At 45.7% G+C, this 23048-nt stretch overlaps 4 protein-coding genes, 1 long non-coding RNA gene and 1 other non-coding gene across 7 annotated transcripts; 2 read left to right on the top strand and 4 right to left on the bottom strand.

Annotated features, from left to right (window-relative positions):
* Window positions 1-164: 164 nt before the first annotated feature.
* acsf2 (acyl-CoA synthetase family member 2) lies at window positions 165-12290 on the top strand. The gene is made up of 17 exons (XM_003961119.3): window positions 165-185; window positions 338-561; window positions 879-1074; window positions 2375-2503; window positions 2757-2810; window positions 2878-2996; window positions 3872-4034; window positions 4110-4205; window positions 4279-4430; window positions 4593-4684; window positions 4781-4857; window positions 9491-9598; window positions 10131-10282; window positions 10370-10511; window positions 10598-10708; window positions 10782-10850; window positions 11908-12290. Exons 1-17 carry the CDS (start codon window positions 180-182, stop codon window positions 11965-11967), a joined length of 1950 nt encoding a protein of 649 aa, XP_003961168.3. The 5' UTR covers window positions 165-179; the 3' UTR covers window positions 11968-12290.
* On the bottom strand, window positions 5094-8700 carry chad (chondroadherin). 2 transcript variants are annotated; one of them, XM_011610341.2, is made up of 4 exons: window positions 7758-8699; window positions 6352-6515; window positions 5913-6092; window positions 5094-5516 (listed from the first exon to the last, which is right to left on the bottom strand). In XM_011610341.2, the coding sequence occupies exons 1-3, from the start codon at window positions 8541-8543 to the stop codon at window positions 5951-5953; spliced, it is 1092 nt and encodes a 363-aa protein (XP_011608643.1). In that variant the 5' UTR covers window positions 8544-8699; the 3' UTR covers window positions 5094-5516; window positions 5913-5950. The 2 variants fall into 2 exon arrangements, with proteins under 2 accessions (XP_011608643.1, XP_029691593.1); XM_029835733.1 differs by having other exon boundaries at window positions 5094-6092; window positions 7758-8700.
* Window positions 12291-12581: 291 nt separating the features above from the next.
* armc7 (armadillo repeat containing 7) lies at window positions 12582-14629 on the bottom strand. The gene is made up of 3 exons (XM_003961072.3): window positions 14386-14629; window positions 13745-13888; window positions 12582-13649 (listed from the first exon to the last, which is right to left on the bottom strand). The coding sequence occupies exons 1-3, from the start codon at window positions 14471-14473 to the stop codon at window positions 13306-13308; spliced, it is 576 nt and encodes a 191-aa protein (XP_003961121.1). The 5' UTR covers window positions 14474-14629; the 3' UTR covers window positions 12582-13305.
* A 167-nt stretch (window positions 14630-14796) lies between these two features.
* On the top strand, window positions 14797-15964 carry LOC105417328 (uncharacterized). The gene is made up of 2 exons (XR_965057.2): window positions 14797-15021; window positions 15259-15964. It is a non-coding gene; the product is annotated as an uncharacterized lncRNA (long non-coding RNA).
* Window positions 15965-16456: 492 nt separating this feature from the next.
* ndel1a (nudE neurodevelopment protein 1-like 1a) lies at window positions 16457-22969 on the bottom strand. Its single transcript, XM_003961073.3, has 9 exons — window positions 22667-22969; window positions 21003-21099; window positions 19842-19995; window positions 18567-18715; window positions 18179-18315; window positions 17845-18018; window positions 17580-17674; window positions 17363-17511; window positions 16457-16771 (listed from the first exon to the last, which is right to left on the bottom strand). Exons 2-9 carry the CDS (start codon window positions 21086-21088, stop codon window positions 16681-16683), a joined length of 1035 nt encoding a protein of 344 aa, XP_003961122.2. The 5' UTR covers window positions 21089-21099; window positions 22667-22969; the 3' UTR covers window positions 16457-16680.
* Window positions 19745-19817, bottom strand: trnar-acg (transfer RNA arginine (anticodon ACG)). The gene has a single exon. It is a non-coding gene; the product is annotated as a tRNA-Arg (tRNA).
* Window positions 22970-23048: the final 79 nt, after the last annotated feature.

Below are 23048 nucleotides of genomic sequence, written 5' to 3'. Positions count from 1 at the left end.
GACTGTGTCTCTGGATACGGAGAGATGAAGAAACAACTATACAAGAAAATGTGTGAAAGGCTGGAGGTCAGGAGAGGGGAGGCAGCTAAGATGACCCCCCCAAAATTACTGACTATATGCTTTTCTGGTTATATGTTTAACCTTCAAAGAGAGTCCTGGACAGGGAGCTGGTTCCACGAATGAAGGTCAAGATATTAAGAGGGATATTTTATTTATTTTATTGGTTTAAACTGCACTTTTTAGTGTGTGTGTGGGGGGGGGGGGGGGGTGCTCGAACGCTGTTTACTCTGAAGGTTGCAATGGTGACGTTTGCATGGATTTACCTGTTCTCTCTTAGGAGGAGCCCTGGAGCAGCAGGAGGCGAGGAGGAGCCGTTTGGACCCCCGAGCGACTGAACTTTTGCGCCTGGGTTTGTGGCGCAGCGCCTGGGTTTGGCGCAGAGATGCTCCCCAGCAGGGTTCCGCTCCTTCGGCTCCTGCGGATTAATCGTGTCCCTGCCAGGAAAGTGCACGTTTCGCCACCATCGTGGACTTTTCTTCACGGTTTACCGGCGGCAAATCGGTGAGTCAAAAGCAAGAATGACAATGAAATATTTAATAGTATGAATAATCTATAATAAAATCCAGAATTTACTGAATAGTGAATATGGTCACTTGAATTTTATTAATTAGTTAAAGTTCCGCAACACACGCACAGAAATGTGCGCAAACCGCGCGCGTTAAAATCCAAAAACGTTTGGACATAAGGCACAAATTCTTTTGGCCTAGTCAGCAATTAATTATTATTATTATTATTAATTATCTGCCACTAAATGGCTGATTATTGATGATTCCTGTCTACCTGAACGTGTCCTGGGACCATCTTGTGTCTCCTCACAGGGACATTCATGGAGACTCTCCACCCACTGTTCCAGCTCTAACTAGCAGCTATGTCCGAGGGACGTCTTCAAGCCCTTTTGTCCTTCACACAGTGGGAGAAGTCTTGCAGAGGACCGTGGAACGCTTCCCTGACCGCGAGGCCTTAGTCTTTGTCGAGCAGGGAGTCCGAAAGACCTTTGAACAGTTCCAGCGAGACGTAAGTCTTTTCATCTTCATCCCCATGGTCTGACGTTTAGCTGGAACGTTCAAAATCTGGATGATTTATCAGGGAACAAACAATCCACAATAATAATATTAGTCACCAGCTCCAATCAAAGTCCTCAGATAGCTTCTATATATTATTTGTGAACATTGGGCCAGATTCACGAAGCGTTCTTACGAACAAATTTGTTCTTAAGTCCCACTTACGAACATTTTTTGAAGATTGTGGCATTCACCAATTTCTTCTTATCCTGGATTTATGCGTAGGTAAGAACAAATCCTACGAACACTCAGGAGTACTCTTGCGCACATTTCAGTGCCGACATGTTGGCATGGTTGGGTTTTCTTCTCTTGTGCAGTTCAATAAAATTCAATATTACAATGATAATTCTGTCATATTTTACACCTATTTTTGGTGATTTACGGAGAATTTTAAAATTACGTAAATGTGCCAATGACTTAACATTAATCAACCAAATTGGAAACCATGCCAAAACTGTCTTTTTATTTGATTTTATCTTGATTTATTTTATTAGAGGATCGAGGGTATGCCCTGGCTCCCTGGTTGTTGACACCACTGACCAACCCTCAGACTCCACAGGAGTTTTATTCAATCATATGCATGCGCGCAGTCGCTCCACCATTGAACGCACCATCGGCATGTTAAAGGGCCCCTGGATGTGTTTGGACACAGAGCCACAACCCCGTGAGGATGTGCGTCCTGACGCAATGATGGGGCCAGACTGCAGGCACGCGGTTCACGTTCGAGCGCGATTAATTGCCCGTTTGTGAATAAAATGCATTATTGTCACAATCCGAGCACAGCTTTTACACGTTTATTTTTTTTACATTCTCGTTGATTTCTTTAAGCGTGTTGGCTATAGTCATCAGGGTTGAGGCAATTTTATCAAGCGTGTTAGCCATCCTTTCTTGATTGTTCAACACGGCGTCAGAAATCAGGCGTGGAGAGGCAAGCTTTGGGCATTTCGCTTTGGGCATTTGGCTGCTTTTTGCTCAGTCTACACTGCTGCAGTTCCTTTTATGGGCATTAGTGGGCGGTGACTTATGCTAATCGTATGTTAATTAGACTCACCTGGCACGCGCTTTCAACTTACGAACAGATGGCATTCATCAATCTAAGAACACAGCTGCGAACAATTCTGGGGCTTACGAACGCGTTGATGAATCCGACGTAGGGTTTTCTTAAAAAACTTCTTAATAACAACTTAAGAAAGAATCTAAGAAGATTCTTAAGAACATATTGGTGAATCTGGCCCATTGATTTCTTTCTGCAGGTCGATTGTGTTGCAACCGGTCTCCTGGCGATCGGGCTGACAAAGGGAGACAGGCTCTGCGTTTGGGGCCCGAACAGTTACGGATGGGTCCTGATGCAGTTTGCCACCGCCAAAGCTGGAATCATATTGGTGGGTCCATTTCAGTGTAACGCCTTCATCAGGCGATGAAGGAATTCACCGGTCACGTCTAGTTGTACGACCAGTGACCTCACAGATCATCTAAATGAAAAAGGGAAGAAGAACAGGGCCTTGAGGGACTCCTTTTAATGACAAACCTCTCTGCACTGAGTGAATGTTCCTTCTATAAGGTTTAGATTTATATAACATTCGTAGAATTCACTTTATCATGCTTACATTCATCTGTACGTGATTTTTAAAATAGGTCTGTATGAATTCGGCGTTCCAAACCCAGGAGGCCGACTACGTGCTCCGGAAGGTGAGCCTTATTCAGTCGGCTGCAGATTCGCCCACGTTTCCTGAAACCTCTGCTCACCTCGGTGCAGGTCCAGTGTAAGGCTGTGGTCTGCCCCGCGCACTTTAAAACCCACGACTACTGTGACGTCCTGAGACGCATATGTCCAGAGATCGAGTCCTCCAGTCCAGGAAACATCCGGAGTTCCAGGTGAAGATCAGAAAAATGCTGCTTCCAGCAGAAGGAAGCTGTGAAATGAGCAGGACTGGATTTATTGTTGTAGTTCATTACAGTCAGCAGCGTTTCCGCTGTTGACGGCTGTTTGTCCTATTTTTTCCCTTTTATATTCAGCTACGGGAAATAAATCAGCAACTAGGCGACCCTGTTGAGGGGTGGATAGATGGACGGGTGGATGGATGGACGGGTGGATGGACGGATGGATGGACGGGTGGATGGACGAGTGGATGGACGGGTGGATGAAGGAGTGGATGGACGGGTGGATGAAGGAGTGGATGGACGGGTGGATGAAGGAGTGGATGGACGGGTGGATGGACGGGTGGATGGACGGGAGGATGGACGGGTGGATGGACGGGAGGATGGACGGGTGGATGGACGGGTGGATGAACGAGTGGATGGACGGGTGGATGGACGAGTGGATGGAGGGAGGCCCCAGTCAGTTCGAGCCCCAGTGCAGACAAAACATGGAAGGTGTTCTGGTTCTAGGGGAAAGTGCCTTCAGAGCACTGCTGAAGTCCCCTTGAGCAAGGTACCGAACCCACAACTGCTCATATAGGACCCTGCGACTCCTCCAGGGTTGGGCCTGCCTTCGCCCATTGTGCCCATCCCCCCATGACCCTGAAAGATGAGATGAGGAAAGCTTTCCACCGTTTACAGAGTTAATGTGTCAGCTGTCATTCACATATTTTAAATCAGCCCTGTCCAACATTCCAGCCGTTCCAGACCGGGAGTGGAGAGTTCAGCAGATGTGAAGAGAGTCAGCTCAACTCAGGAATGATTTATCAAAGGACGCGTCGCCTCTTCATAGTTGTGTGAACCTAAAAGACTCGATTCCGTTTCCCCGTCAGACTCCCGGACCTGCGCTCCGTGGTTGTCCTGGACGACCGACCGCCGGGAATGTTCAGCTTGGAGGAGGTGATGCAGCTGGGCACCAGCCGCCACCTGCAGCAGCTCCGGGATCAGCAGAGGAACCTGTCGTGTGATGACCCCATAAAGATCCTCTTCACTTCGGTAACCGTCGCCTGCTCCGGTTCCACTCGGTCGGTTCTGGGACCTTCTCTCACCGTCTCCAACTGTCCTTCCCAGGGCACCACTGGCTTCCCAAAGGCCGTCACTTTGTCCCACTTTAACGTCATTAACAATTCCAATTTGTTCGGCATTAGAAGTGAATATGACCGGAGGGTGAGTTCCTGTGCTGCTTTTATTCTTTGATCACCAACGATGCCTTTTATCTCATCTGCTGTCTCCGTCCCAGTCCGATGTCCGCATCGGCATCCCCGTGCCGATGTTCCACTGCTTCGGCGCCGTGCTCGCCGGGATCACCATGGCCGTGCACGGCGCCTCCCTCGTCTTCCCCTCGGCTGAGTACAAGCTCAAGGTGCTCCTAGACACCTTGCAGGATGAAAGGTAACGTTCACTAGGTGACGAAATGCTCTTACTTGCTTACCAATTGTAGTAATTGATTGAAAGAAAATGGATTGTTTTTATTCATCCATCTTTAACTGCCATTTATTGGCCGGGAGAAGCCGTAAAACCCAGATAACCACAGCAAACTCTGCCCCTTCATAGGTGCACCATCCTGTTTGGGACACCCACCATATTTGTGGATATCATCAACTATCAGCACTTGAACAAATATGACCTGTCTTCAGTTTATGGAGGTGAGAGCCACATCGACATGGAGGATTAAATGTTTGTCCTCTATACTAACTAACAGCCAGCATGTGTTGGAATTCTGTGTTCTGGTTGGTCTGCAGGTGTCATTGGTGGCTCTCCCTGCGCTCCAGAACTCATGAAGGATATCATATTTACATTAGGCATCAAGGAAATAAGTGTGAGTCTCTATTTTAATAACAACAATAATAATAATGTCATAGTTCAGCCAAATTGTTAGAAATTGGATCTTAAGAGAAAATTGTGTATGTAGTTCATGTCATTCCGCATTGTCCCACTAGGGGGAGCCCGCGGATAATGTACCGGTAGTAGTAGAAGTGTCGCAATATCCACCTAAAACCTATCCCAACTTTAGAGGTTCCGAACTGTACATAACAAGCAGCCATCCATATTACAACCAGTTACTATTCATACGTTTATTTATGATTTTTACACATCAAATATTGAATGGAGTTTGTAGCTGAGACCAAAGCAGAGCCAAAAGGTAGAGAGAGCAAATGTTACAATGACATTCTTTCGGAAATCAAAGGCACAGAATGCCGAGTGTTCCCCTGACTCGCACTAATACATTCATCATAATCTAAAGCAAATGATGCGATCTTTGGATCCTGCTGTGGGTGAGTCTAACTTTCTGGGTTTAAAAACATATGTACTGAAATGCGTCCTCTCGGTTTATGTGATTAGCTGCTGTATATGTTCATTTCATACTCCATGTCATAGTCTCTGAAGTCATAAAGAACAGAGCGGGTTCTAAAGGTGGACATTCGGTGGGTTTGGTTTGGTTGCCTGGCTGCCGATCCCCTTGAGCCGCCGCTCCTCCTGCAGAAAACAGGCACAAACCAGATTAAAGGTGTCCGTCTTTCCTCCAACCCTCCGACTTGTGCTCAGCGTTTTCACCCTTTCCTCTCAGAAGACACTCTTGAAACGCACTGAAACGGCCGTGCTTGTGCTCAAACTTCATGTTTACACTCAAAACACCTCTCGGCTCTCAGGCTGCTCCTGGCCGAGTCTCTTCTATGAATTTGGATTTTGGGCATCGGAACATTTTCAAAGAAACAAAACAAAAAACAAAGCCTGAAATCCACGAATCTCACAGGTAAAAGAATTAGGCCTATAAACTAACGTCTAGAATCCAATAGGGGTCACCAGCAGGCTGAAGGAGCAGGCTGAGGAAGCAGCTTTGAGCACAGACGTGAGCGCTTCTGTGACGCGAACCTCTGGGTTTGGTGACAGAGACCCCAGCAGCGGTGCGTTCAGTGGCGCATGGACTTCCTGGTTTTCTTTGGCTTGGTCTTGCAGATTCCGAAGGCGGCGCTGTCTCTGACTTGTTTTCCTTTCTGATGAGGTGGAGAAGCGCACGTGGCGTCGGGGCGGTTACGGGTGGAGTCCATCCACCTGCGGGAGTCAAGGGGACATTTTTTTAGCGTGGGGATTCGGTGTTTGACAAGTGAAATCATGATAACACAGGCAGTTTCTAGCTAGTCCTGTCCAATATTAAAGCCCCACCCCCCAATACTAAATTTCTTGTTGGCTCTCATCAGTGCCGCTCTAAATAGGATCTTTCTAGACCCTTTACAGACCCTGATTGTGGTGATGTTTTGCCTCAGCAGCCATTGTAGCGAGGGTTTTCAGTGTATTTTCCAGTAACTCTTACCTGCGCAGTGGGGCCAGCTGGCAGGTGCAGCCCCAGGGGTTGTTGGACAGCGTGAGGTTGGTGATGGTGCCAAACTCCAGGCTTTTCGGTAGGGCCCGCAGCTTGTTGTTTTCCAGGTGCAGCGACTTTACCGCCGTCACGCCAGTGAAGGCACCATCAGAGAACTGGAAAACATGCAGTCACGCGCAGAAATTTGGTTTATTTACCTCAGCAGTGGCACCTAGCGACCATGTGACACGCTAGCCATAGCATCAGATGACAAACATCCAAGAAAATCTTTCCAGCGGCATGAAAGCCTTCTCTCAGCCTCCTTCGTCACCAACATTTAAGCAAACACTGACCCTCTTTTTACCCCCCTCTCCTTTAAATGCATCTGCGAGGGTGCTAAAAGCTTCAGAGAGGTGCTAGATGAACTGTCCGACGTCACGTCCAGCTCTGTCCCCTCCAGGTGGGAAGAACATGCCACATCAGAGGGCTTGAAGGGTCTTTCGGGAGAGTCTCAGGGACATGAAGCCATTTGGAAATTTCCACTGAAGAGGACGACAAATACCGAAGTCGAAGCAAAGGAAGGTGGATGACTTCCAGCGAGGCCGAGGTGTTTTCAGCCTGTCGTCCGCCTCTCGGGGGCCACTCCTCTGCCAGGAAGGATCGCAAAAGACCCAATTGTCCATTCAACCGGGGCGATGGCAAGCTAAAAATACTCTTCTTCAGGCACAGTGGAACACCCTGCCTCTATTTACCTGTCTCCTAACCCCTCCTGACCTGTTTACAAGACTCTCCCAGTGAAAGTAGAAAACACACTTAACTGAAAATAACACTTGTGGAATAATTAGACTCAGACATGCTTGGCCAAGGTCTTGTAAACAAAAACATGCTAAAAATACCCACATTTGGCTGGAAAAAGTTTTAATCTCCCCCCCACCTCCACTGCCGCCTGCTGCTTCCACCTGGCTCTCATGCAGCGCCAGCGTGAGAAGGCTATTTTACAATTTTCCCCCATGGGGGGGGGGGGGAGGCAGATACTGAATTGACCACACATAAGAGGCGTTAATGAATGTAGCATGGTTTAGAAAATACCCATCTTTGACATTTAAAACAGCTAAAACAACAAAGTGGATGTAGACGTGGGAGAAGCGCGCCATATTGGACAGGCCTTCATATGGGGGGGGGGGGTGTTGACAGTGTTGTGTATGCACCAATGAAAATTGGTTGTGAGGACTCTGCCAGACCAAAACATCTGCATATTGAGGCAGGCTCAGTACAGAGCACATTTCATGATGTACCCGTGGGGATTATTTTACCCCGATTATATACACATAAAAAAATCACCAGCTTCCTGTCATTTGAGCTGAAAAACCTGTAAACTCCACGTGCCTCGTAAACACATGGGGGAACCACTGGCTCACCTTCTCCAGGCCCATGTTGTCCAGGTGAAGTTTCTCCATGTAGCGACCAAAGCTCTGGAAGGCATTGTCAGGGATGGTCCTCATGGGGTTCCTCCCCAGCGTGAGCTCTTCCACCACTCGCAGTTTGCTCATGGCCACGCCGGGGTAGGTCGACATCTTGTTCCTGTCCAGGTGCAGCACCGCCAGGTTCTCCACGTCGTCCAGAGAGCCCGGGTGAAGAGTGGTCAGCTCATTTCCACTCATGTGCAACCAGCGCAAGTCTTTGGCCCCCGCGAAGGTTCCCGGTCGCAGCTCCCGCAGCCTGTTGTCATTAAGCTGCAGAATAAAGAGGTTGACCATCGGGGAGAAGATCCCCTTGGTCAGTTCAGTAATCTGGTTCCCGTCTAGATGGAGGTAGGTGAGCTCTGTCAGGTCGTCGAAGGCGCCAGGCTTGATGCTGCTGATCTTGTTGTTGGACAGGTAGAGGTAGACGAGCTTCTTCAGCCCCTTGAACGCCTGGGAGTTGATCTCACGGAGCTGACAGTGCTGCATGTGCAGAGAGACCAGTCCCTTGCTTTCTCCAAAGGCCCCCGTCGGTATGCTGCCCAGGTCGTTCCTCTGCAGGTTCAGTAAGCGGGTGGCGTCCGACACCCGCGGAATCTTCTTCAGCCCCACGCCGTCGCAGATGACGTGCTGGAGGTCGCCGTGGCAGTGGCACAGGCTGGGACACTGGCCCGGGCTGCCCCGCGCCGTGGGGCCCGAGACCAGGAGGCAGGTCCCCAGCAACAACCAGCTCCCACAACGCATGCTGAGGAGCTCCACTGGAAGGGAAAAGGCAGAAAAATCCGGTTAAAAAGCAGAGGCGAGCTCTGGGGGAGGCAGAAAGGATGATGCGCTTGTGTGGGGAAGAAACGGTGAGAGAGTGTGTGAAAAGGTGAGCGAGCGCAAAGGTGGGCAGCACACACGGCTCCATTTATAACGTTCACTGGGGGATGGGGGGGGGGGGTGGCTGTTCGAATGAGAGGGTCGCAAGGGGAAGTCAAGTGTCTGTGAGAATTTAACCCTGAATGAGCAGGAGGACGATGTGGAAGCCCCCGACTCTGCCAGACAGATTGTCACTTTACAAACATGTAAACTTAATGTAAAGCAAGACTTCCTGCCGACCCGACGGAGCCGGATGAAACCCGTGACGGAAGATGCATTCCCTCTTTTTTTACGTGAGCAGGTGAACGCTGGCCCGGCGCCAAGGTCGATCCCGCACGCTCGCGGACGCCCGTGTTGTTTTTCAGTGCACGCTGGAAAAATGTAGCCATTCGTCTGTAGCCGTTTTATAACCCATAATAGTCTCCAGATGGTTGGCAGGTGCTGTTTCGTGTCAAAACAATTGCTAAAGATATTTAAATACCTCTTTAAATTCTCGTGCGTTCTTTCTTTTGGAATGCAGTGAGGAATCTGTGCGACAATTATGGCTAGCGGAGTTATTTTTGCAGGGCAAAGGCATGTTTGTAGGTGTTCATTCCACCTGTTTTTAATAATAAAAGGGAAGATTTGGGGATAATGTGCAGCAGGAATTTGCCGAATGGCCCAGAACAGTGAATAGTTTGGCTCCAGGTGCCTGGGGCCCACCCAAGATAACTGGAATCTAGAGTTTACTCAACAAATCTAACATTTTATTGGGAATACTGCCTCCTCCCAGGGTTTCCAGCCCACCGCTTCTGTGCTCATGAGGTTGTGTTTGTATGATTGATTGACAGATTGGATATGGCTGCACAGAGCTCAGCCCGTGTGCCTTCAGCAACCACCCTAAAGACAGCCAGGAGAGGAGGACCCAGACCGTTGGCTATATTCTGCCTCACACAGAGGTGCTTCACACTCAACATGTTACACCTCTGGCTTTACTTTAAATATAATACGCAACAAAACACTTCTTTCCGCTTTAAACTATCCAATTTAACTGTGATTGTGTGGATTCATTCAGGTTAATTGAAAATGACTCATTGATATTTCGGAATGTTGACTTGAAAAGGATGTTTATTTTACATAAGATGGGTTTTTGGTGTTCGCATGTGAGTGTCCTCCACTGTAAAAAGTGCTGGATTGAAGCCACTACACACAGCTCTTGGTGTTAAACAAATGAACTTGTATTTCCTTTCGTCAATATTTAAGGAGCACTTCGCTGAAAGAGGATAAAGAAATTGAATATCCGAGGGGAGTAAAACCACTGAAAAATAGGAAAAAACAACAAGAGTTTGCCCGTTTGAAAAATAAACATTGATCAGGTTTAGCTAATAAATCCTGGGGATTTGTCTCCAGGTCTGATTACAGATTCTTTTGTGTTAAACAGTAGAAACATTTGCTCTAATATAAGCAAATCTTCTCGTTGCTGTTCCGCAGGCAAAAATCGTCAACCCTTCAACAGGAGAGGTGGCGCCGCTCGGGGAGACGGGCGACATCATGGTCAGAGGTTACTGTGTGATGCAGGGCTACTGGGGGGACGAGGACAAAGCTGAAGAGAGCGTCAGTGAGGACGGCTGGTACAGAACCGGGTGAGGGGCCCAAATACTCTCGTTTACAGAGGAAAATACAGTTAATCTAAGGATGCAGATAAAGACGGTTTCGGGTTTTTTTTGTAGAGATAGCGGAAGCTTGGATGCGTACGGCTACCTGCAGATCAAAGGCAGAGCCAAAGACCTGATCATCAGAGGCGGAGAGAACATTTACCCCGCAGAAATCGAAAAAACTCTACACACACACCCCAAAGTCCAGGAGGCACAAGTGAGCTCAGGTTACACCAGGATGCTTCCAGGCGTTTGCTCGTGGAATTGAAGGTGTTGTTTTTTTGGGGGGGGGGGGTTTGTCAGGTGGTTGGAGTGGAGGACTTTCGCATGGGTGAAGAGATCTGCGCCTTCATCAAACTGGGGGACGGACAGGACAGCGCTGTCCAAGAAATCAGAGACTACTGCAGGGGGAAGGTGAGGCCGGAACCGTCTCATCACCTCTCTGCCTGTCGCACGCGCTCACTGGCTGCCGCTCTCCTGCTTTCAGATCGCTAGCTACAAAATTCCTCGCTACGTCCTCTTTGTCAACCGTTTCCCCATCTCGTCTTCTGGGAAGGTAAGTTCATGAAACTGCCCGGCTGAGCTCAGTTCCCCCTCTGGTGAATGCACGTCATTGTTGCTATTAAGATTAACGGAGCAGATCTGTGACAAATGAGTCCACCAACCAGCTTCTGGGTCTCGCCTTTCTCTCCTGGGATTTGTTTGAGACGAGGCCGGTGTGAACAGAGCCGTCCCAAACGCTCTCAGACAGGAGGGAAAAATGGGGCTATTAGCCGGTCTGCACGCACACGGGGTTCTGTTAGCCGAACCCAGGAGGGCAGCAGACCTCACGCAAAAAAAAAAAAAAAAAGAGGAAAAAAAAGTCCAGTGTAAATCCAGCGCCCCCAATCCGAGATTCCAAAGAGTTTATTTCACCACAATAATCTGCTCAGTATTCGCAGTTCCAGGGATTCGAAACATCAACACAGTGGCCACATCTGAAAGTCTAAACCATCCGTCCAACTGGACCCTGATGGAGGCCCAGTGGCCCTGCAGGAACAGTCTGAACTAACTAGGGAGGAGGTCAACATCTGGACCGATGTGATATGTCTGTTAATCATTAAACACAAAGCTACAGTTGCTCTTAGCTAAATAAGGACAGGTGGAGGAGGATGGAGCAAACTACATCTATAACATTCTACCACCATGGGAAGAGATTAAATGAAAGAAAAACAGTTGCTGGCATCAGTAAGTGTTTAAACAGTGAGTAGAATTTGCTGTCAGTACATCAGAATCTGGGTCTTTAAGGACCATATTGGAAGTACCCAGGAACTGTGGTTTCTTGCTCAATCACAATCAGATTTAAAGATGGTTTTGGGATAGTTAGGATAAAGTTATGACGATGAAGGCTGGTTTTGTATTTAGTTTAAATAACTTTTGATTACCCAGCTAAAACCCACTGAGATCAGGACCTCTGTCACACGGTGACCTGGCCAAGAGGTCGGCAGCTCATGTTATAGGAAGCGTTGCAAGAAAGTGATCGTACAGGTTGAAGCATACAATTTCAAAGATGAATGTTGGTGTTCAATAAGAATAAAAGAGAATTTCAAACCCTTTTTTTCCCCCTTTCTCAGATCCTGAAGTCTGAGCTCCGCAAACAGGCTGAGAAGATGCTGGGAATGAAGAAGCCTTAAGATTTAAGCACATTTCTGATGCCTTTGCACAGTAAAACTCCTGGGTTGTGCTCCGATATTTTAGATGTTTCATGTCTACAATTTATAGAATGAAAATAGTTATAGACCCCTAGATTTTAATTCAAATTCAGGATCTAAAATAATGATAAGGTGATGGAAGAGGATTAGAAAAATAGTTATTAACAGAATTCAGTTTTCCTGATACCTTCTATAACCGGCTCAGCCTCTTGCATAAGCTCCAACAACACATAACTTTGAAAGTCCAACGTGAAAACAAATGCTTTTGTAACAACGTCAACTCGTAATAAAACTCTGTTCCCAGGCTTGGGCGTTTTCGCTTTTTACGGGAAGAAAATGAGGTATTTTTATTGATCTCTGTGGCCGTGGCAGCGCTTGGACGCTCATTCAGAAACACACCCACAGAATGAACATAAGAATGTTTTGAGTGAGAGAACATCAGAGAGACAGGCTTGAAAAAGCTGTAAAGAATTTCCTCCGGAGTCGACATGAGCAGCCCAACAGACTGCTGCGGGGTCCAGTGTCAGATTCTGTCTAGACGTGAAGGACTCTACCCAGAAATAGCTCTTAAAAACCCACAAAAAGCAGCTCTTGGCTCTTGAGATGGAACCGCAGAGGTTTATTATTCTTTTTTATTTTAGATATTTTGTATCTGGATTCACAGGTTGGGACAGAGTAGTTCAACGTCCACACCGAATGTTTGGGAACCAGTTCAAAGCCAAAGGAATGCGCATTTGTGGGGGGAAATATGAGTTGGCATTGATATTCCAAACAATGAGCTGCGACTTGGAGAGCTCTTTGTTCATTGTGCATTTTTCTGGAAGGCTGAACTTCTTGTTTTGGGGATTTCAAGTTCTGATAACCTGTCCAGCATCATTAGACAGTAACCATAAACAAGCACGATTTTTTTCCATGTAAATTTGTTTAACAAATAAAAGTGATCTTATTGATCCGCTTTCCTCTCTAACTGCAAATCTACAGGCCCGAGTCAGCACAATCCCAGTCTTCTCTTGTTTTAACAGGAAAATGTCAGAGGCTTAAAGAAATCGTCTTCTCAGTTTGCTGTTGAAGATCTTAGAGTCTTGACCTCAGCCGCCTCCAACACGTTTGGGAATAACTGGAATTCTGCTCTAGCGGGTGGGACAAAATCCCTGCACCAGGGTCAACATGTGCCTACTCTGAATTGACGCACAAACCCCATAGATGAATAATTACGTCAAACAATCAACACCTGCTTGTTTCCACCAGTTCTGCCAAATATTCCCAAAGTCTTGTGGAAAAAGAAAACCTTAAACCACCATAGAAGGTGTCGGCTGTGCCTCAGTCCTTGGGCAGCGGTATACCGACTGCCGTCTGCTGTCCCTGCATCTGCTGCTTAAATTGAGCAACTTCTTCCTCAGTGCAGCAGTCCTGTAGGAAAACAGCAGCCAGGTTACGCAGGCGGGGGCTCTCCGACAGGGAGAAGCGCAGCATGCACTGCACCATGGCTGCATTGGTGATTTCAGAACGGGATGAGGGCGAGATGAGGTTCATTAAGGTAGTAATGGCTGACAGGACAGTCTCCTCCCTTTGGCTTGACAGACAGTTTGTGACTAAGCTGATCCCACTGCTTTGTAAAATGATGTCCTGACATTCGGGGTCCATACTCAGGTTACACAGCCCCCCTGGGAGAAACACACAACACAATACGACTGATTACCAATGGTGATCTGATGAAATGCAGACACTATTCCCACAGTTTATGGAAAAGGATGCGTACCCAGCCCAAACTCCACAAAGTTCTCATTCTCCTCAGTGAGCATGTCCAAGAAGAGGTCAGTCACTTGAAGTTCCTTCAGGTGCTCAATGTTCTTTGGGTCATATGCAAAGTTGGCCAGGTTGGCCAGCACTTGCTCCTTCGCCTCTGACAAAAGAAAGAATCCAACAGCAATAAGGTTTGATTTAAATTCAGCATCAAAATTTGCTAAACCAGAACATAGACTGTTGATCGATTCGTTACGCAATTAATTGTGTAATGACAATAAAAGCATTTTTCTATTTACTGCATGGTTTCCGTTTTGGCCACTAGAGAGCGCTGACATTACAACCTTATGGGTGCAATTCAAAAGAAATAATTAAAAACGAAATAAAAAAATGAAAGTCTGTCTGATACACCTCATATCTTAGCAACATACTTAAGAAGTCTTCACTTGCATTGGAATAGAATTAATAGATTCCGTTAGTCTTAAAACATAAATCTCGCACACACATTCACACAATATATTCTCATAAGATTTCATACGAAATCATTTCAGGCATTTCAGAGGGTGCCTGAAAACCATTCGATATACTAAATCCCTAATTAAGAAGAAATTAAAGATTTTGGAATATAATATAAAGACCCTTGTCATATTTACCCACCTTCACTGTCGGTGTCCTGAAATTCTGTGACCAGCGTTTGTAAATATTCTAACCGCTCAGAATCATCATACGACCTTTTTTTCCACATCTTTCGAGCTAATTTGGCATTGCGATGACCTTGTGTCTCCGAATACCCCGTCGGCCAGTGATAATTGGTCAAATAAATGTTAGCAACGACTTGTGTTTACTTTGCTTTTCGTAGTTTCCGGATGTGGTCCGTCTTATAAAATTGTCGGAGTCGCAACCTGACAGGAGTACAGTTCCTAGAATTGTCAACTGGGAGGAAATAACATATAATACTGGATAATAAAATATATCAAACCCGCTATTAAAATAGTTATATCTATATCGTTTTTTGTCTATTTTTAATAACTTCTTTACAATGTATGGGGATATTTTTGCGTAACACTTGAAAACGGAAGTAAACGAGTGTGTCAAGGAGGCGCGTTACACTTTGAAAGGTCAGCTGAAATACTCATGTAGCTGGCGAACTATTTCGTTTATTTTATACTTGTAGACATTTTGTTTGACTGTATCCGCAATGAAACAAAATCAACTGTCCACTGCAAAACGTCTGACAAAGCCCATTTTGTTTGGGACCATAATTGTAGGACTGGCTACTGCTTTCTTCAATAGGTACGTTAATGATTTTATCTAAGGTTTTGGAAATGTTTTCCGTAATCCTCTGTATCTGACAGCAGGAAAATGTTATCTTCTCATTCAATTTAGCTTTTAAAATCTCTTTGAACGTTTGTGTTCACTAATTTCCACCTGCAATCCCTGGGCAGGTAAAACCATGTAACGATGAATTAATTAATGATATTCTTAAATGTTTTCTCATGTCGTGATGGTGAAACTTGCCTGTGGGTGCAGGCACAGGTTCTTTGAGGATGTGGACGAGCTCAGGGCGCAGGAGAGAGAAAGGAACAACGCAAAAAGGATGGAGGTCCTGGAGAGGAGACACAGGCAGATAGAGGAGGTGATTGAGAAGAAGAGAGGAGCCAGCAGCACCTGAAGTGTTGGACACATCGCACATCTGGAGATCATGTTCAGATTTACAGTTGTGGTGTGCAGCTTGAATCACGGCTGTAAACGTGACCCTGATGTTGGGGGTTTTCCATCATAATGGATTTATTTAAATCATCCCGCCGCATAATCCATAATGAGAGACTTCTGGCGAGGACAAACGGGTATTATGTCCAAATAAACTCAGTATCAGTTCGAATTAAAAGTGGTTTCTATCCGCAAATGTGTTGGAAATGTAGTTTTGTTTCAGACACTGGCATAAATGAAGTGAAATTTGAAAACTCATATTTTCTTTTTCCAGCAGAGGGCAGTGTTGCTAACAAATTCAAGCTTGTCCTTTAGATTTTCTGCAGCTTTCGCTCTACAAACGTGTAAATGAGCTCGTTTTTCCTACATTTGTACCGACACCCTCTATCGGCTTTCATCGGAATGATTCACATGTGGGGGAAAAAGGAAAATACTTGATTCATGTGGTATCAAGTTTTGGACAGTTGGGAGGAGAAATCAATTTAGAGCATCCTCTGAAAAAGCAATAAATACAAGTTGGAGTAATAAAATGGCTGCAAACTGTTTTCCCCCTTTTAAATCTTTTATTTAAACATGCTTCAAAAGAAATCAGAAAATAAATGAAACCCACATTTTAAACAAGCAATATTGCACTCAAATGAAAAAAAAAAAAAAGGAATTTTCCACAAGATCAAAGTGCTTTACTTTCTTATAAAATGGTGAAAAAACACTTTCCAACTATAGAATACAATATAAATGAACTCGACACAATGAGGTCACCTCTTAACCGGTCATCTATAAATAATGGATCAATATGACCATACCTACACATCATGTCACATAGTTCAGAGAGATGTTGTGTTTGACTCACTGCAATGACACAAAGACCCTTTAAATCCTGACAGTAAACTATTGACAGACCCATCCAGACGCGCTGACCCACCTGTGGAGTCAGCAGTGGACGCGAGTGCACGTACCTGAACTGATGTTATTGCTGGTAAATGAAAGGAATGAAAAAATTCACAGTAGAAATCATTAATTGGTTGCATAATTGTTTTGTTTTTTTTAAGCGTCTCATTCACAGAGGAAAGGTGTGCGAAGAGTAGTGAGCAAACTACATGAGCCAGTGAGCAAATGTCACCCAAACACAAATACACACACGTGGACTCATAAATACAGCAGTGTGGGTAACAGATGATGGGGGGGGGGCTGAACAGGACAATTCTGCTGTATCAGCTGTTGCTTCACTTTCTGGGGTTGGAGTCACACAGCGAGGGGGACCAGGCCGGGGGAGGAGGCAGCCGGAGGGGCTGTGATGGCCGTCAGGGCTCCAGGTTTCAGCCCGTTCGTGGCCCTGGAGGAAACGGTGACATCATAAGAAGCCGGTTTGGGTGATTTTTTTAGCCCAGTAGAGGAGCGAGCAGAGACGCAGAAAGTTTGTGAAACGGCTGAACCTACAGATCCCGACAGTTGTCCCAGAATTATGTTAAATAGCTTTTTCAGAGGATCTACAACAGCCACGTCACACTGGGACTAATTTAAACTAATTTAATGTGAAATATTTATTATTTTAGCTATTTTTTAATCATTAGCACATGCTTCTGAGAATTCCCAGCCTTAGAACTGGTGTTAAAATCCTTAATTGTTTCAACAATTTATATCCAAAGAAGGAAAAAAATCCCTAAAAATGAATATACAGATTTTCGTCAAACATGAAATATTCAGAGCAGAAATTCGAGCACCACCACCTGAGTTCTTCGTTGCCAGATTAGCCTGATTATTATTCCTGATTTTAACATAAAAAGGAAAAAATCACCAACAGATCAATCACGTGACTGAAACTAGACGGATGTTGACCCCCCAGCTCCCCGTCAATAATAATCCAACAGTAAAGACTCCAACAGCGCAACCTTTTCCAAAGGCAGACGGGTTAAAGTTCACTCACGTCTTCTCAAAATACGACGTATGGAAGGACTGAAACGTTTGGCTGGTCGTGTTGCCGTTGAGCACGTTGCTGTTGTCCAGAGCGAACGCCTTCCTCGCCCTCTGGTCCTTGGTGAAGTTCCTGCAGGCCGCCAGCTTCGACTCCAGAGCCTGCGGAAACAGTGATGAAGAGGAAGGAGAGGAGGAGGAAGAGGAGGAGGAAGAAAAGGAGGACTCACCCCGACTTTCCGCAGCAAATCGCTCACGATGTTGAGGGCTGATATCCTGGCAGAGGGGGTCAATGGTGAATTGCTGCTATATGCAATTGACAGTGCTGTATGTGGAAAGACAGAAGCTCAGCACTGCATTGCATTGTGGGAAAAAAAATGTAACTGCTGTAATCTTTTCACTTTTGACAGTGTGGGATTTAGAAATGTAAAATATATATTTTGATGGTTTCTCTGGAGCCGTCCGTGTCTGAACGACTGGATGCGGAGCTGTTACCCGTCTGGCTGGCGAAGGCGTTGTCCAGCCCTTTGCTCAGCGGGGTGGCGGGAAGAGACAGAGAGGCCTGGACCGCAGAGTCCATCTTCTCGTTGTCCTGCGTCGGCGAGCTGGGCGCCGACATCCTGTTCACATCTGACTGCCTCTCACGGACGGCCAGCTCCTGCCTCAGATCTAAGGTCCGGAAGAAAACCACCAATAATATTAAGAAAAGGGTCTCAGAAGGGGGGCGTCCGTGGTGACTGACAGAGAAAGGGCATCGGCGCCGCTGCATGTTAATGAGCTGGAGCGGAGGGACGGGGAGGGTAACGAGTCTAAGCTAGTCAATAATTACCCCGAGCTTCATCCTTTAATCGCTGCACCGACACCAGCAGCGATTCCTTCTCATCCAGCTCGCTCTCCAGGAAGGCGTTCCTCTCGATGGCCTGGTTCAGACGCTGCTCGAAGTTCTCCAGAGACACGATGGTCGCCCTGAAGCACGCGTTAAAAAATGAGGGGGGTGAAAGTGAAGGAAACGTCCTCTGGGGCCGGAATAAGCGATCAATAACGCAGGCTTTTGAAAATGAAGTATTGACTTTAGTCTAATTTGAGGGATCCAATTTCCTCATTTTAATCAAGTCAAGGTTTCTCAAAACTTCCGCCGCTACGTTTGTTTTCAACTCCACAGGAACTGTAAATTAATGATCAACACGTACTTTATAAAGTTCTTTATAAAGATTTACCTTTTGGCTCTCTCCAAATCATCGTTGGACTGTTCGAGCTCGCGCACGTATTTGTGCAGCTGGTCCTTGATGCTGCGCGTTTGGCCGAGGTCGTCCTCCAACATGGAGATCTGCTTGTAGCTCTGAGAGTACTGCTGCTCCAGTTTGTCCTGGAAACGACAGCGTTGGACAGGATGAAGAGCAGCAACTTGGATCCACCTAACCTGGATCCGGAGGAGAGGAGCGACCTCATCTATTGTTCAGCGCCGCGCTCATTTTACTGGGAGGTGACCTACATCCAGAGCGGCGGCAAAATCAGCTGGAAAATCAGCTCCGAGTGCATCTGACCCACATCTGTCGTTACCGCGGCGACACAAATGCGGCCAAACAAGCTGCAGATGTTCTATAAAAGATATCCCTCTACAATATTTCAGAGTTCTGCCACCGTGTCCGACTGACATCCTCAGCAGGAGTTGTTGGTTTCTTTTGAACTCTGATCAAAACCCATCAGGTTGTTGTTGTTGTTGTTTGGCCGTGTCACAGATCCTAAAATGGAAAGGTGACGTCACCTGAGCAGTTTTTGTCTTATAGAAGCCAAACGCAGCAGCGCTCGTGGGGTTGATTCTCATTTGAAATTCTGTCGCCTTTGCACCTCCAGGAGGCGAAAATCTCTCAATGGAGTCAAATAGACTTTGAATAAATTTCACGCTGAGGTTTATCTTTTGGTTGGGAATTAAACTGAGACAAAGCTGATGCATAATGCATGAGAGTCTCGGAGATGGGCCGCATGTGTAAACATAAAGCCCAGCGGAGAGCAGGTGCTGATTAATGAGCGCCGACGTCAGCACTTTAACCTCAGACTTGATTCACAGCCTTTCAGGAAGAATCATCTTCACTGGAAAACAAAGTCCTCACAACTCTGATTTCCCTTTTTGACCCCATCTCAACAGCTTCTTTAATACACAGAAGAAAGTGCTGAAATCAGGGGGGGGGGGATTGGGGGGGCAGCGGCTGGGGCCCGACCTCAATTCACCCCCATTGTGGCCTCCTGAGACGTCAGAGGGGGAACTGACGCAGCCTTCAGGGCCAGGACGAAGCAGCTCTTCTTGATCAATGATGGAGACACAACACGTGGTCACATGATGTGTCTCCATCCATAAAACTTTATTGATCCCACATCAGGAAATTCACAAAAAGAGCGAGCCAGCCAGGAGTCGAACCTAGAATCTTCTGATCCGTAGTCAGACGCGTTATCCATTGCGCCACTGGCCCACAGGTTCCACTTCCTGCTGTTACCTTGAGTGTTTCGACCTCGTTCTTGAGTCTTTGGTTTTCAGACTGCAGGTCCTTGGTGCGATGCTCGGCCTGACTCAGCTGGGCTTCCAGTTCGGCCTCCAGCTCCCTGCTGCCCTCCTGAAACTCCAGCAGCTCCTCCTGAGCCTCCTGGAAGCTGTGGGCACATCCAGACCAGACAGAACTAGGTTGGGCCCCAAAGCATGCTGGGAAAATACATCAAATGTTGCGCAAGCTTATTTTTGTATCTTTTCACTGGACCGCTGAGCTCCAGGTAAAAAATATGGACATTTGATGTTGTTTACAGCATTAAACAGAGTGTTTTGCTGTAGTTTTTTTTTTTACCCCAATGCTGCAGAAGTCTTACAGGCCCAGATCTGACTGAGGGGCTTCAGCTTGAGGTCGCAGTGACATAAGCATGTGTTGAGTCAAGCAGGCATGAGCGCTCACGCACCGATTCTGCTTTCTATAAATGGCAAATAAAGGAACCAAGCCATCGTGGGAGTGAGAGCGATGGCGGTGGCACAGAGCCAGGGATTCCATTTAGAAAGGTTTGCCTCTCAGCCCGCCAGGGAAGCACTCGGCCTCCCTCTGAACCGTGAGGCGGCTGCAGACCGACGCTCTTTAACAGTTATTAGCCCAACATTAAAACAGGTCAGTGCAGCAGAATAGCCAGCATCATAAATCTTATAGTATGAAAGTGGTGTTTTCTCCTCACATTCTCATTACCCATGGGATTAAATGATAAAAGGTCAAACAGAATCATCTTTACAGAGACCAGCTCCGCCCTGGCTGAGATTGTCATTTCATCAGCTGTGGCTCGTCTGTAACAGAATTTATTTACGGCTGGATTTATATGAAGGTTTTACCAGAGGTAGAATCTGTTACACAATGGAACACGTCAGGTTTTGGGCCAATTAATACATTTTATTATTATATAATATAAGCAACATCATTCATTATTCTGTTATGTCGCTTCACAAACAGCAGGTGGCGCCGTCAGCCTCTATTCCGGTCATCAGATTTATGGTAAATTTTGGATTTTTCCTGGGGCAGAAGCCGCTTCTGTTCTTTGTATTCTCTCATTCAGATGTGGATTTAATCAGCCATGTTCTATACATGTCTTTGAGTCATAACAGACCAGTAAATAAAATAATGACATACCTGGTTTTGTATTTGAGGGAAAGTGTCTTCCAAAAGTCAATCTCCTCGTCTTTTGAGGAGAATTTTGGTATCATATCTGCTTCCATGGCCAACAAATCTTTAAATAAAAGACAAACAGGATTGATTAGGACAAAGAAAAGTCACATCTCATACAAACTCTGCAATATTAACAAAGTAAAAGCTATTGACTGACGTCTGTAGGCCCACAAAACTCAGGAAATCTCACTTCAATGCAGGATTGTGTTAAAGATGCACCCTCTGACTCTACACGAGGAATAAAAAAATGTGGTTTTACAAACGTGTGAACAATCGAGGACGCTTGGATAATGGGCTCCATTAATTCGCTCCTGGTGACTTTCCCACAAAGCCCATTATAAACATAACCAGTCAGGGTCAGTGATTCGGTACAAACCACTCCACGTATTAAGATTATTATTATCTGTTTAATCTTTCTTGGTTTACATCTGATGATGTTGTTCCTGTACAGCCTTTTCTCTTTCTGCAGAGCACAAAAATCAAGCAAAGGGAGGCAAACATTCCTGGAAATGAAGGGAGGAAACAGAGCAGCATCCATTCATGGCACACAAGGAGCCATTCAGGGCCGCTCGGATGTCTGCTGGGTGTTGTCCTGCAAAAATAGAATTCTCCGAATATTCTGGTTTCAGATTATATCACAGGATCTTTGAGGCCTGCAGGAACTGAAAAGTTATTTCAGACACAATATTTGAGCAGCGTGGTGCTCTGATGTGCTTCATCAAATATAAATAAATAAATAATAAAATAATGTTTATTCAGCGGCCCAGTAAAGGCGTGACTGCAACTGAAATACAGCCTGATGTCTGATCTATCTGAAACATGTGCAAGGGAACATGACTCAGAACATGACTCAGCATTCTCACATGCACTTCTAATGTCTAACTTACAGACTACAGGGTATTCTGATTAAAATTCTGAGCTGTTAGAGATGATAAAAACTCTCGATTTGTCTTTATAGGTGCAACTTAGAGACCTCATTCTACTATTATTCAATGACTAATATATATATATATATTTTTAAATTTCTACTTTCTTAAATTCAGAGCAACTCTGAACTTAAACCACCATCTGAGAACCAGTTAAAATGGATTAAATGGTGAAAACTGTCAAGATTTACAGTTTCACACCTGTGTATTTTCATATATATATATATATATATATACATACATATATATATATATATATATATATAAATTACATTTAAATCTCATCTCAGACAGATCTTTATCTTAACAAGGACAGTAGAAAATAAAAATATAGTTGTAGGGAAACCACAAAAGATGATCTTATTTATTATTTTCACATATTCAGAGGTTAAAGGAGACCCTGTTGAGCACGGACATAAATCCTATATGATAAAAATGGGATGAATCGGAACCGTCTTTTATTACCCGATGGAATTACGTACCGATAGGCTGTCAAATGCAACTTCAGTATTTAAAAGATGGAAACGGGTTCGGGTATAACATGATGCTGAGCTCAGCTGTTCAAACTGGGTGCTCCAAACGAGCCGAGCATCGATCTCACCATCGGCCGGAGATGTGCAGCGAGTTTAAGCGCTTTAAATGTAAACGGCTCGGATAGAAAATACAACCCAAAGGAGATTAAAATTGCACAATATTGCCTACCTGAACATCGCCCCGGACGGTGGTGTTTATGGGTTCATTCTGCTCCTGGCTACGTGCTGACGGACCGACCTTCTCCTCCACCTTCTGCCGAGCTCCGCCGCCTCCCAGTGGAGCATTTAAAGGAGAATCCGCCCAAAATGTCAAGGTTCCCAGACAGGGTCGATTTAAGCGTATTTAGGGCGTTGGATTATCACACTCCTGTTTTTCTTGACTAATTATTTTCGGAGGAATTGCAATAATAAATCAGCCAAAATAAATAGTATTGGCGTGGATTGGGTTCGTAGTTGCGCCACTGGCTTTACGAGAATCACTACTGCGCACAACATACGCAATGCCACCCTACGCCCCCTGCTGGTCCAGAAGAAGAAGACAAGAAACAAAA

Source organism: Takifugu rubripes, chromosome 1 (assembly GCF_901000725.2).
Source record: "Takifugu rubripes chromosome 1, fTakRub1.2, whole genome shotgun sequence".
In the NCBI taxonomy this organism is placed as follows: Eukaryota; Metazoa; Chordata; class Actinopteri; order Tetraodontiformes; family Tetraodontidae; genus Takifugu; species Takifugu rubripes.
This window is presented reverse-complemented; position numbering and strand designations above follow the sequence as displayed.